The sequence below is a fragment of the Hippoglossus stenolepis genome, chromosome 14 (genome assembly GCF_022539355.2).
Source record: "Hippoglossus stenolepis isolate QCI-W04-F060 chromosome 14, HSTE1.2, whole genome shotgun sequence".
Taxonomy (NCBI): Eukaryota; Metazoa; Chordata; class Actinopteri; order Pleuronectiformes; family Pleuronectidae; genus Hippoglossus; species Hippoglossus stenolepis.
In genome coordinates this window covers 19,690,083-19,703,671 of record NC_061496.1, presented here as the reverse complement: position 1 = coordinate 19,703,671, position 13,589 = coordinate 19,690,083, and the positions used below count along the sequence as shown (strand labels likewise).

Here is a 13,589-nt window from a genome sequence, read left to right as displayed (position 1 = left end):
TAATCACATGGTTTCTGCACAGGCTGATGTAACAATTCCTTGTGATGAACTCAGCCAAATTGAAATTAAACGTGTAACAAGGCCACATTTGCACGTGACACATCGGAAGTATGGAATTTTCCATATTCTCTCCTCAAGGTGACACGTGCAAATTTGTTATCTTATATATGACTAAAGCCGTAGTATTGAAAACACACTGGAGGATGTGATTTTCAATTACTCATGCTGCCACATGGGATATATAAAGGGATAACGTGAGCAGGTTTATGGGGATGAATGAGAAATGATTTACCCTCAGAGGAGGGTTGGCACGCCGCCATGGTTTTAGTGGCTATCTGGGAAAAGTGTTGATTGTAAAAAATACTTTGTGTTTCTAGTCATTATAGCATCTAAAATGGGGCTAAAAGAGATTAACATTCCAGTTGTATTCAACTTACAACCCCAAAGCTGACACGTGCAAAACTGACTAGGCAAGATTATCTCTATGTGCCGGTAATAGGGGGAGGTTAGGTTGTATACTTTACTAAGATGGCGAAATTTTATATTGATCCAACTGCAATTTGGATTTCATGTGGGCCGGGTCAGTGCTATTACTTGGCAGACAAACAATGTTTGTTTTGTCAATACTGTGACAAACCAAACATTCTTGAAAAAGCATGTTCAATGCTTTTTTATATATAAATGTATCAGTTAAGGGCATTTAACCAACACATGAAAAAAGATTACACTTTCTTTCTTTTGAAAATAGCATCATACAATAGACCTATTGTTACTGTGCACACTGTAGTTAAAACCTTCACGTAAAGAAGCAAAACTTGATCTACTTGTACTGACGGCCAGTCAATTTACTAACTAACCATTTTACTGCACTGCCTGTAACCTACAGCTTTTGTTATCCTACTTATTGTTACAGATTAAAACATTAACAATCATTTAAAACGTGAAAATATAACTGTTACAAATGAATGCACTTATAATTAGGTTATGTAAAGTAAATTGGTGTCACAGCTACTAGCTACACCTTTAATGTGCAACTCAAACATGATCAATCATCAAATAATGTAACTGTTTTACATAGTTAGAATAATGTAGTTTTTCTTTTTTTAATGTTTAAGTCCAGACCAGAGATGCAGCTGTGTTACCCACATTAAGTTTTCTTTCACTAGACTCGAGTATTCTCCAGTAAAATATATATTTTTACCACAACTTCATCAGTAAGGAGGGAAAAACATTTTATAATCACATTTGATAAAAAACAATTTATTATCACAGAATCCCAAATGTTTAGATTTGGTCCACACACTTAATAAAAATAAAAAATAAGCCCACTCTCAGTGATTGGGCTTAACAGCCTTCAATCATCACCGCTCTCGATCCTGATTGGATCAGACGCCTGTCCCCTCGCCTCATCTCAACCAATCCCCCTTCATCGAACCCAACCGTCAGAGAAGTAAGAAGCTGCGCCATTCGCGTAGACGCTGCGTTGTTTTTACGGCGGAACGTGCGTAGCGCCTCTCGTCTGTACGCAGTTGTCGTTGCGGAGCTCCCTCCTGACAGCAGGTGAGGTCAAATGCAGGAGAGAGGAGCGGAAGTGGTTTGCTGACAGGTGGAGAGAAGTTGTTTCAGCTCCCATGGAACAAATGGACGACGTGAAAACGGTGCTGGTCGAGAGCCTCATCGTTTGGGTGAGTGTGTTTTCTGTGAACGCGTCGCCTGAGACGAGGAGGACACCATGGAGGAGATGCACCTGTGTGTGTCTCAGAGACTATGAGGCAGGCTAACAGCTAACCGTTAGCTTCAGCTGCGGCCATTGTTATTATTACTATTCTCTTCATCGGTGTTACGGACGAGCCCCCAGTCCAGTGAATGTAAAGTTACCGCCAGGAAGTCCAACATCCTCCGGTTTATTCGATCCTCATCGGGTTTAAGGAGCTAATCCACTTAAGCAGGAGATATTTGTGGAATGTCTTTGTATCTTTAACTCTTTTCGTTATTAACGTTATGCAAGTGATTAAACGGAGCTGTCACCTGCAGCAGCAGCAGCACACTTACCTGTATACCTTTTATACATGGCGAGCTATAGCTGCACCTGCTCCTGTCCTGCTCCATGGCTGTGAGTCAGTTGTTAATCGGATCTCATGTCAGCTTCATCTGACTCTTAAATCCTGCAGCTGTATCTGAGCCACATCACTTACTGATCCGGTTATTGATCAACAGTGTCACTAAGTGATTCAATGACTCAATAAACCACTTTGTCTCCAGAGAGTCAAATACTTAAGTTTCAAAGTTTCAAAGTTAACTGAATTTGAACTGTAGACGTAGGGCTGGGTGATGAGGCCAACATGTACACATTTGCTCCTGAGTGAAGGTTGTGGTTTTAAACTCGTCATGAGCAGAGAATCGTAAACATTTGATGAACAGCATTTTACAGATCTGAGGTTGATCCATTCCGTGTTGCACCTCCTCACTGCGACTTTTGTCATATTGCTACTGATGAAAATGATATTGTGAAAATTATTGTAATGGTTTATCATCCAGGGCAAGCTAGATGCCAGTGTTTCCAAATTTTTGGCTGACACCTCAATCTGTAAACAGCAGCGTGTGTGCTTTAGGAAATGTGTCCTCATTTTCACCTTACACCTTCGCTGCGACTTAAATTATGTAAATTTAAACTTCTTCTTTGCCACTAATATCTGCCTTTCACCCGGCCACATTGCTGTCCACCCATTCATCAGTTCTCTCCTCTCCTTTACTTATTCTTCATAGTGGTTTTGAGACTCGAGCTTTGCTGCAGTGTTGTGGAGAAAACCTTGGGGGATTGGTTGGTTAATGAAGTGCGTGACTGCATTATTCAGTGTTTTCTCTTTGAACTGTGATTGTTGTCCAGTCCCTGTGATGGTGCTGTGTTTTCTGCCTCTCAGCTGCAGACCTTTAACACTACTGCACCCTGCAGAACAGTGGAGGAGCTGACCACTGGAGTGGCAATTTCACAGGCACTGCATCAGATGTGAGAAGACACACACACACACACACACACACACACACACACACACACACACACACACACACACACACCACACACACACACACACACACCAGATACTGCAGATACATTATTTAAAGCCAGTCTTGTCTGGGTTATATTACATCACATGTGGCAGCAGCCTGCCACATCAGCTAAGGCAGAAAAGCCAAGGAGAAACTCTTCCTGGTCCTGTATGAGCTGCACTCATTCCAACTTAAAGCACATAGATACATGCAAACATTATTGTGTACAAATTATGTTTGATGTCAGACACTTAAAATCAAAGAATAATGACTTACCTTTGGACTCATCAGTCGGCAGCAGAGTTGATTAATTATGGGAGGAATCTATTGTAAGAGCTGTCCTGAGTGTTGGAAATGGACAAAAGATAGAAAAGCATGTTTTGTTTTGAGATAAGATTCACTCTTACTTGTATATTCTTACTATAATTATCTCTATTAGCATGTTCAGCTGTAGGAAATAATTGTCAAAATATGAAAAACAACTAACGTGACAATTAATCATACACAATAACTCATATTAGCTGTAGTGTTTTTCTAAAAAGTCAGGGAAGATTAGGTTTCTTTCTTTTTTTGACTTTTAGCTCTGTGTGTCTCTGTGGTTTTGTGTGTGTGTTGCAGAGACCCAGCATGGTTCGATGATGGATGGCTTGGTCGCATCAAAACAGATGTTGAGGACAACTGGAGACTGAAGGTATAGAGAAGTGCCATCCTCTCGGTCCTCCCTCCATGTGTCCTCTAGCTTTTCTCTTCAGATATTGCTGACCCCCCCCTGTGTGCAAAATCCTCTGTTTGCTTCAGTCCTGCTCAACTGTCCTTGACACTGACCTCCTACCTGCTCCAGGGCGGGGGAACAATTCTTGCCTTAGCCTGCACTCTGACCCTACGCTCCGACTCCGCTGGTGAAATGTGTGTGTCTGTCATTAAGGCTGATTTTAGGGGGAAAAATGCATGCCATTCCCTTTACTTCTGTTTGGCTGTGTTCTGCCTGCTACAGCTTTTCTACCGCAATAGGCCTTTTCCACAGAATACAATTAGACATGTATGTGAATAGTAAAATTATCTTTCAGTTAGCTGCTTCTCTTTCAGGGTCCTGGCATAGGTCGTTTTAACAGCAGAGCCTGTACCAGGGCCTTGGTATTTAGCATACTCATTCATTGACATGGCCACAACATTAAAACTAGATTTTGTCTATATGTTGTGGTTGATTGTTGTATACTTGTTCTGTTCCTGTCGTGACAAGTCAAAGTATCTGCTGCAAAAAGAGTCTGTTGTGAACGGTGGCTTTCTGTCACACTGTCATGGATCACTGGGACATTTTAACACCAGAACGTTCAATGGTTGCTGTTTAACTCAAACCACCAATGGGTAAAATGTACCTGTTATTAGAATACACTTTTGATTATGTATCTAAACAATTAAGCATACAAAAGACTAATTCAAATATTTATTAAAAACAAACAATTCTTATTCATTCCCAAATCCAAAGCAGATTTTACTCAACAAAAATGCATGAAGGTCACTTTTGCTGAACAACATACTCTTATATGCAAACAGCATTCCCCTCAAACTGGCTTTATTTTGACAGGTTTTAACAACATGCTGTGCTTCTTAACTCTTTGTCTGGGGGACTTGAATATTTTATTGAAAGAAAAATGCAAACAATCAAAAAGGTGCTGCAGGTTTCCTGTTGATACATGTCAAAATTTCTGCCGTGAAAAAGGTGTATTATTTTCGCTATATTTGAATATTCTGTCATTACATTATTATAGTTTGAGGCTAGAGTGTATTTTTCCGGTCACCTTGTCCTCTTTGTTCATATACATATATGATAAAGTGATATAATAGCATTTCACTTTTAATGTTGTAAAGTGTCTTTGAGTATCATGAAAAGCGCTCTATAAATAAAATGTATTATTATTATTATTATTATTATTATTATTTCGTGACCTTGTGTGTTCTCCGCAGATGAACAACCTGAAGAAGGTCCTTCAGATGGTGGTTGATTATTATAATGAGGTAGGCGGCGGCCTTGTACACACTGTCCTCTGTTGTTAAGTGATTGAAAGAAACATCTTCTCTCTGTGAGAGGCAGCCTCAGTGTGATACTTCTGTGTCTGTGGGAGTTGTTCTATGCACTGTTTACATCGTGTAAAGCCCCAGGAGACTTGCTTAAGGAAAATACATTGTGTTGTACAGATCTAAACAAGCAGCTCAAGTCTCGCACACAACACATTCATACTATGGAGTACTAAGGGCCCAGCTTTTTTTTTCCTAACCATTTTGCTGAATTAAACCATACCTGAAATATTTTGTTCAGCAATCGCCTTAGTTGTAGCTTGACTGCTGCCATCTCTGTTGGCACATGGAGCTTTTAAACATCAGTGTTGTTTATCTTGCTGTACTTGTGAATACTTGCACTCAGAAAGCTGCAGCACACTGACATGTTAGGTTCTTTATCTCTTGCTTGGTCATATCAGGTCTTAGGTCAGGAGATCTCAGACTTCCCTTGGCCAGATGTGGCCCTGGTGTCAGAGCATTCAGACCCTGTGGAGTCGGGGAGGCTGCTGCAGCTCATACTGGGCTGTGCTGTCAGATGTGAGCGTAAACAAGGTATGTGACTGCTTGAATGCTAAGCATAGTTTGTGTACACAAAGTAGACACATGCAGATACCTACAGTATAAATGTGCTGCACAATGCTGGGGGAAATTATGAATTATAATCAATTATGAATTATTGTCCAAGCCACTGACAAAGGCAGAGCCCTGCTGGAAAATCAATGACACCAGTGTTTCTGTGCATAATGAGTTATGGGATTGATGACTCTTTTCCACTCCATTGACAGAATACATTCAGATCATCATGACTTTGGAGGAGTCCGTGCAGCTTGTTGTCATGACAGCCATCCAGGAGGTCAGCCCGTCTTAATACTTTCTCCTTCATATTTTCTAGATGTATAAAACATTAACAGAAAAGCATGGCTGAACACTTCTACCTTTTTATGAGTGACAGTAATTTCCCTCAATAGTGTCCATCTCTACGGGACTTGGACAGCAGCAGTGGTTGTTAAGTGAGGCTTTGCAGCTCCTATAAAAAGTCTGTGTAATAAACCCAGTGACATGTTTTCTTTCCAGCTCATGAGTAAAGAGACCAAGGGCCCATTTGGAGCAGAGCAGTCAGGGGACCTTGAACAGCAGGTCAGTGTCTTTACTACAGAAATCCATGTTGTACATCATATATATTATGGTTCTAATTTCAACCACTTGAAAAGGAGCCCTTTAAGTGTATATAACACAATATTTAAATCTTCATTTGAAAATATTTATTTGGACCTAAAAAATTAAGACGTTAAATATTTTGATCTTAATTTTTATAGACATGTATATGTTTTAGTTGTAATATAACGTCCTATTGGCGTTTTCAAAGCATTTTGAGACATCGACATGTATGGCGGATTACCAAATGCTTAACATCATAATCAGACTATGCTCTGTATAATGTAGACAGGAATATGAATGGAATATTCTATGAACAACTCCTATAAACATCACATACACAGTGCAGCACTCTGGGTGTCAGCTCCCTCAACAGGCAGAAGGATGTATAACAAGCTTTACATTAGGTGAAACTTAGTCACCTCAGTCAAGAGTGAAAATATGCAGCGGAGGTGCAGGGAGAGGAGGTTAAAGAAGGATTTAAATGCATTTCTGAAGCAAGTAGTACAGCAGCACCAGTCTATCTGTGTGTCTGGTGTGTGTGCTGGAGTTAGTGAGTGACTCTATTACTTACTTCACCTTCTTCATGTGCCCAGTTAAAAAAATCCTGCGAGGACCTTGCTGAACTTTTAGCCGAGAAGGAAGCACTAGCCCAACGCTGTCAAGAGCTGGATATACAGGTGAATACAGAGTGCACACACACAAACACACACAAGCATGCAATCGCATGCCCAGAGTACAGTATAAACAGGAGTTGGGTAATTCTCTGTAAAGCTTGGGTCCATTGTCTGGAGCTGCTGTGGCAGAAGGACTGTGAGCTTATAGTCTGGGCTCTGCTGGCTCCCATCGTGACAACCAGCCTATGCTCTGCCACGGCTAGAAGGCCTCACCTGCCACTGTACAGACAAAATTTTGCACAGTAACTGATCAACTGTTCCACTGGATTCTCGACAGATTGATTTTTTCTGTTCCCAGTCTTGTTCATCTCTCGCCGCAGCGAGGTAAGTCCAATGTGGCTGACCGTACGACAAAACTAAACCCATCTAAACCCGCTGCTCAAATGTTGACTCTAACTCAGCTAATAGACGACTCTCAGCATCCTGAGTCCTGCAATGAGTGTTTTAATATTTTGTGGTATTATTGCAGTAATTCACACAGGGACACCTCTGTCATAATACTCATTGTATCCACCTCTTATGGGGAAAAGCACCATCATATTATTTCAAAATGTCTCATTGTCTATACAGGCTGACAGGATAGTTCATAGAGAAAGACAAGAGATGTTAGAGGTGGTTCTGGGTGAAAATTCTATATTGTTGTTTAAAGCCTTTCAGTTATAATCTAACGTTTTTCCTGTTGCCCAGATTAATGATTTAAAGATAATTGAAATTTCGACGCAATAAAAATGAACGAGTGAAGCTTTATTTACTTGTAATGTATGAGAGTGGAACATTTTCTTTACATTCGAGCAACAAGTTTATTACATATTGGTATATTATATATTGTTACCACGTGTCAGACACACATTTTTTTATATTGGTTTCAACCATGTAGTTCAGCGCAAGTTTAATGTGTAGCTTCTTACGTCAGACTTTGGTCATAGAGGTGGTTTTCATCTAGTTTAAAGACATTTCAGACTTTTAAACAATTGCAAGTAAATCTTAGACTGATTGTCCAATGTCTGATGGTAAAATAGACTGGATGGAAATGATAGGTGAGTAAATATAACTGACTAACCATGCATCAACATGTTTCTTTATAGTTCATATTTTCTGTGCTCTGCTTTCAGCATGGATTAACTGCACTTTTTGCTTTTACAGGGGGGAGAGGACGAGGGTTATCTGTGATTGAAGGGCTCTGACTTTTGATGTGACTTTGCTGCTTTGCATGAAATAATTGACAACAGAGAAATTTAACATCACACACTGTCCTTGGTGACTTGCTGTGAATTGTTTTTGTCTTTGTGTTGCACACTAACTTGAAACTCATTGTCTGTGAGAGTGGCTTTAAAACCTTGTTGCACCTGGACAGGTGGCCGTACTGCAAGAGGAACGAAATAGCCTATTGGCTGAGAATGATGTCTTAACTGACAGAGCCAATCAGCTTGACACATTCGATGACCCTAGCACACCCTCAGGAAGAAAACACAGCCAATTACAGCAGCAGCTGGAGACACTGCTGGAGGAGAACTTCAGGTTTGTCACTTTCTGCTCAAATATACTAGAGCAACCTCTTTATGATGAACCACTAAACTGTGCATTTTAAACTTTTAGGCTGGAGGCTGCAAAGGATGACTACCGGATCCACTGTGAAGAGTTGGAGAAGCAGCTAATTGAGGTGCAGCACCGTAATGATGAGCTCACCAGCCTGGCAGAAGAATCTCGAGCTCTCAAAGATGAACTGGACGTTCTGAGGTGTGTGTCAGGGAGCAGCATACAGACTGTTGCCTCCCAATAGGAGCTGAGCATACAGCTGAGACAGTTAGATGGCCTGGCAAGGCAAGGACCATTATTTTACTGATTACCAAATACTCCACCAGACAAGAGGAACTAATCAGTGAAATTAGCTGATGTTGATTTTTGCTGGTCTTTACAAAGAGGGTTATTCTTGGTCAACAGGTGGAGGCAGAAAAACAGTCTCAATACACAAAGTATTCTTCCTGTTTGATCAAACATCGGAGCTTGACAGATTTTATCGGTTGCCAATATGAGCCTTTAACAGAGATATCAGTGTATATATATCTGGGTATATGAGCAGATATGAAAACATTCATTTGACAGAATACTTACTTATGAGCTTGTTCATCGATGTTTGTATATTTATTTGTGTGTTCATACAGAAACTGCTCAGATCGAGTGGTGATGCTGGAGGCCTCAGTGGAAACATACAAACGTAAACTGGAGAATCTGGGTGATCTGAAGCGGCAGATGAAGCTGCTGGAGGAGAATAACATGACATACATGCACAACACTGTCAGCCTGGAGGAAGAGCTACGCAAGGCCAATGCTGCCCGGGCGCAGCTGGAGACGTACAAGAGACAGGTAAATGATGGTTAGAAAGAGAAACTCCAAACTCAAACAAGTCACTTCCTAATTAAATGCCACTTGCTAGGATTATTGCATGTTTTTCCATTTTGTATGATTATGTGCATGTTCACATGATTTCTTTAAGGTCCAGGAGTTACACAATAAGCTGTCTGAGGAGACGAGGCGAGCGGACACTCTCGCCTTTGAGATGAAGAAGCTGGAGGAGAAGCACGAAACTGTGATGAAGGAGAAAGAGGTGTGGCAGCTTTTTAAATGTGTTAGGAAGAAATGGCAAAAGTTTTTTCCGACTCGAGCTGAAATTTAAATAAAATTATCTAAATTCTTTAGCAACAATTGTATGATTGTTTTGAATTTGCATCCCCTCCCCTAGAGGATCATCATTGAAAGAGATTCTCTGAAGGAGCTCAATGAGGAGCTGCGATGCACTCAGGCTCAACAGCACCAGCTCTCCCAAGCTCAAGCAGGTATTTCTTTACAAAGTTAGATTTAAAACAATGACCCTGTTTATCCACGTGCCATTTTTTTCTTCCTAAATTGCACATAATGTTTCCATGTAGGGATAATTCCTTCTGCCAGCCCCAGCCATGATAACCTGGCAGCTGAATTAATACCGATTGAGTACAGGTAATAGACAACATAGGATTTGTTTTCTTTCTTTTTCGTGTATGCAAGTGTGCATCAATACTGACTTTGTTTGTGTGACTGTTCAGGGAAAAGTTCATCAGGCTGCAGCATGAGAACAAGATGCTCAGAGTGCAGCAGGAGGAGAATGAGCAGGAGAAGATCGCTTCTCTGCAGGCTCAGCTGGAGGAAGCACATAAGACGCGCAGTGAACTGGACACTGAGAACAGGTTAACAGAGTTTCTGTCTCTTCCTACATTAGCCACAGGAAGATGTGATATGATACATTAATGATGTATTGTATTGACTCCATTTTCAAACATGTCTTTCCTCTTTGTTGTGACAAATCCCCAGATTGAGCCGAGAGCGGATCAGTGAGCTGCAGCAGCAGGTGGAGGACCTCCAGAAGGCTCTGCAGAGTCAGGCGGCAAAACCCGATGATGTAAGTGTGCCAGCATGCACTGGCACCAATACAGAGAAAAGGCCCCACAGAGTTAATCTCATTAGGCTGTTAGACTTTGTGCAGGCTTTGTATTATGCAATCACTCAGTCAAAAATTAAACAGATTAAGAGATTGAAGCCCCTTCATTTTACATAGTTTTAATTTATTTTGTAGTGCAAAATGTATTTCTATTACTGGATGTAACCTTTGTGATATTTGATGCTTTATAGTCTATTTTCATTTCTTTTATTTTTCAGTCAAACCTAAAGCGGAAACTGGATGCACACATGTAAGTTTGGGTTTTGGGTCGGTGCTTTAAAGCTGACGGATGTAAAATTAATTTCCATCTAGTCTATTAGAGAAAAATCAAAAAACTGCTTTTTTCCCTCAGGGTTCAGCTGAACGAGGCTCAGGATGAAATCATGAAGAAGAAAGAGCTGCTAGAGGATCTTCAGCCTGACAACACCCAGACCTGTAAGTCTCATGTCACAAATCACATCATTTCACTACTGGAATAATTGGAGTGCACCAAAACACAACAGCACAATATGACTTCAGTGAAACCTTAAATTTATACCATGTCTCTCAGCCTTGAAGGTGGATGAGCTGATGGCTGCTCTGAAGAAGAAGGATGACGATATGCGCGCCATGGAAGAGAGGTACAAAATGTATCTGGAGAAAGCTCGTAATGTGAGTGTTTGGACAATCGTTGTTATTTGTATTATTCGATTATATTCTAGATACGTTAATTCCTCAACCTTAAAGTATCATCAGAATCTGAATTTCAGTATCGTCCTTCCTTTCCTGCTCGTAGGTGATCCGAGCACTGGACCCGAAGTTGAATCCAGCCACCGCTGAGATCCAGGCTCTGAGGAACCAGTTGGCAGACCGGGACAAGCAGATGGTCATCCTGGAAGTAAATTAGCATTTTGACTTTTGCAGTCTTTCTTCAATGTTTGTAATATGAACATACAGGATGTTTCTAAAGGACTTTTTTTCTCATCTTACAAATTTTATTTTGCCTCCCAGCGTCAGTGTGAGCAGGCCCGGCTGAAAGAGTATGAAGAGAAGCTGATTGTCACAGCGTGGTATAACAAGGTATGAGATTTTCTTTAATTTATATTCTGCCTGTCATGGTATCATTTACTTTATATTATGTTAAGAGCAGAAAGCAAAATTTCAAGACTTTTATTTTTTCCTTTTTTTCCTTCTTCAGAGTCTGACCTTTCAGAAGTTGGCCATTGAGTCGCGTCTTGGTGGCCGCACCTCCTCCGTGCTGTCCCCTGGCCAGTCCTTTTTGTCCCAGCAGCGGCAAGTCTCAAACGCCCCACGCCGGGCGCTCTCCATCAGCGTGCCTGCCACCACCTCCAAATAGACCTTGTCACAGAGCCAAATGTCTCACCTTTGTTCAGTGAAGGGGAAAAATACCCTCCCTCCATCCCAAAAGTGAGCACTCAAGTGACCTTAAACACTACATCTGCTCTCAGGGTCACACAGTGGGAGTGTGGCTCGATGAGCACTTACTTATAAAACAAAACCCTGTAAGTCACCAACCCGTGGTTAGAGTATACTGTCCCTCTCTTGCATAGAGCGTTAACCCACAACCTGTGTTCACCTCACTAGCTAAAGTTGTGCACACGCTCCCTACCACAGACTTAGAGCTTCATACTTCTTCGTGTTTCTGCTGCAGTCTCAGCCGAACACTTAGCCTTTGCTTTCTTATATCCTGTCACACTTGGTCAGAAATGAGGGACGTGAACAAGTTTTATTCAGAATTGGAGACTGTAAAATATATGAATGTGATTTAAAAAAAAAAAAAGTTACTTGAATGGTAATGACAACTAAATGTAAGTTAAAATGATTGTTGATGTACGTAGAACAGATGCATCATACTATGCAGTGAAGAGGGGACCTTTAAGGAAATGATTGCTATATTTGGTGCTGGCCACCAACTGTTTTGGGCATCAAACATCAGTCACTTAGTTTTTTTTTCTTCTTTTTAATGGAACAAGCCCATAATACATAGCTGTGAAAACCTTATAAGTCACATTAAGTGATCAACCTCTGAGGTGCTGCAACGACAAATCACACAAAATAAATCCAGGACTCGTGTATTTCTCATGTCTTTAGGCTCTTAAATGTCATTAGACTCCTACAGGGAGCATTGTCTAAATGAAAAGTGACAGACTTTTTTTATTCACTGAATATGTTGAGCTTTATGTAGTGGGAAGTGATCAGGACTATAATCAATGAAGTCGTACTGCTGTAATGTAAAGATGATTTTAACACCAGCGCCTGATCCTGATGTTGGGACCAGGTTCAGGATTCATACAATTGTAACTGTAGAGTTTTGATCCCTATAGAGCTGCAGAGAAGCAGTTGTTCCCTTTGATATCTCCGGTTATTGGCCATCTGATCTGATGGAGTCTTAAGTTCAATAGCTGTTGATTGATTGTTGATTGCTTTGTTCATCTCCTGTGTTTGCAGTAACACTAAAGGGTCATTTCTGTCTTCATGGTTTTGCCGTTTTCTGATCTACAGATGTTTGTTAAAGCGCTTTTATTTTCCTTTGCAATGGCTAATTCTTGTACATTGCTGATTTAAAAGTAGTGTCATATAAAAATTAGAAGTACGATCAAACGTATAGCAGCACACAGACCACATGTGTAGTGTCACAGGTTTGTGTACAAATGAAGAAAAGTGAGGAAGGCATTGTGAAATTTTAAAGCCTTTGGTTTTTTTTGTGAATAAATAAATAAATCATTTTTTCTAAAGTGTCACATTAAGATGCATCAATCTTTGAATTCAGGGATTAAAACACATACGCACACAGAGTCTTGCTAAAAGACAGAATGGTAAATTGCTGCATATCATTTGAACACTGGTAAAATGCAAGAGATTTTGTGTCATCAGCACCATCATATGTGACACTAAAGCAATTTACATGTTGACCAGCGGACGATAGACTGTATAAAGATGGACGACAAATATTCGCTTTCTCCCACTATCCACAAATGAAGTTGAAATATTTGGGATATTGGCCCTACCATCTGGCAAATTAGGAGCCAGAGTCTGCGCAGTAGCAGTCAGGACTTTGTAGCCGTGTTAGTGAGATCCCATAGATGTGGTGTTCGACCAATCACAAGTCAGTCTCAGCTTTCAATCATGACATTTCAGCATGTTTTTATAGCATTATAGAACTAAAAGCAAACTTACAG

At 40.6% G+C, this 13,589-nt stretch overlaps 1 protein-coding gene across 1 annotated transcript; it reads left to right on the top strand.

The window, feature by feature from the left end:
- The first annotated feature begins 1,477 nt into the window (after positions 1-1,477).
- On the top strand, positions 1,478-13,151 carry hook1 (hook microtubule-tethering protein 1). Its single transcript, XM_035176358.1, has 22 exons — positions 1,478-1,685; positions 2,922-3,007; positions 3,667-3,739; positions 5,014-5,064; positions 5,526-5,658; positions 5,892-5,959; positions 6,181-6,243; positions 6,858-6,941; positions 8,293-8,456; positions 8,535-8,675; positions 9,101-9,302; positions 9,433-9,543; positions 9,679-9,772; positions 9,866-9,932; positions 10,019-10,159; positions 10,284-10,371; positions 10,629-10,660; positions 10,763-10,845; positions 10,961-11,061; positions 11,186-11,287; positions 11,401-11,469; positions 11,588-13,151. The coding sequence occupies exons 1-22, from the start codon at positions 1,632-1,634 to the stop codon at positions 11,744-11,746; spliced, it is 2,166 nt and encodes a 721-aa protein (XP_035032249.1). The 5' UTR covers positions 1,478-1,631; the 3' UTR covers positions 11,747-13,151.
- Positions 13,152-13,589: the final 438 nt, after the last annotated feature.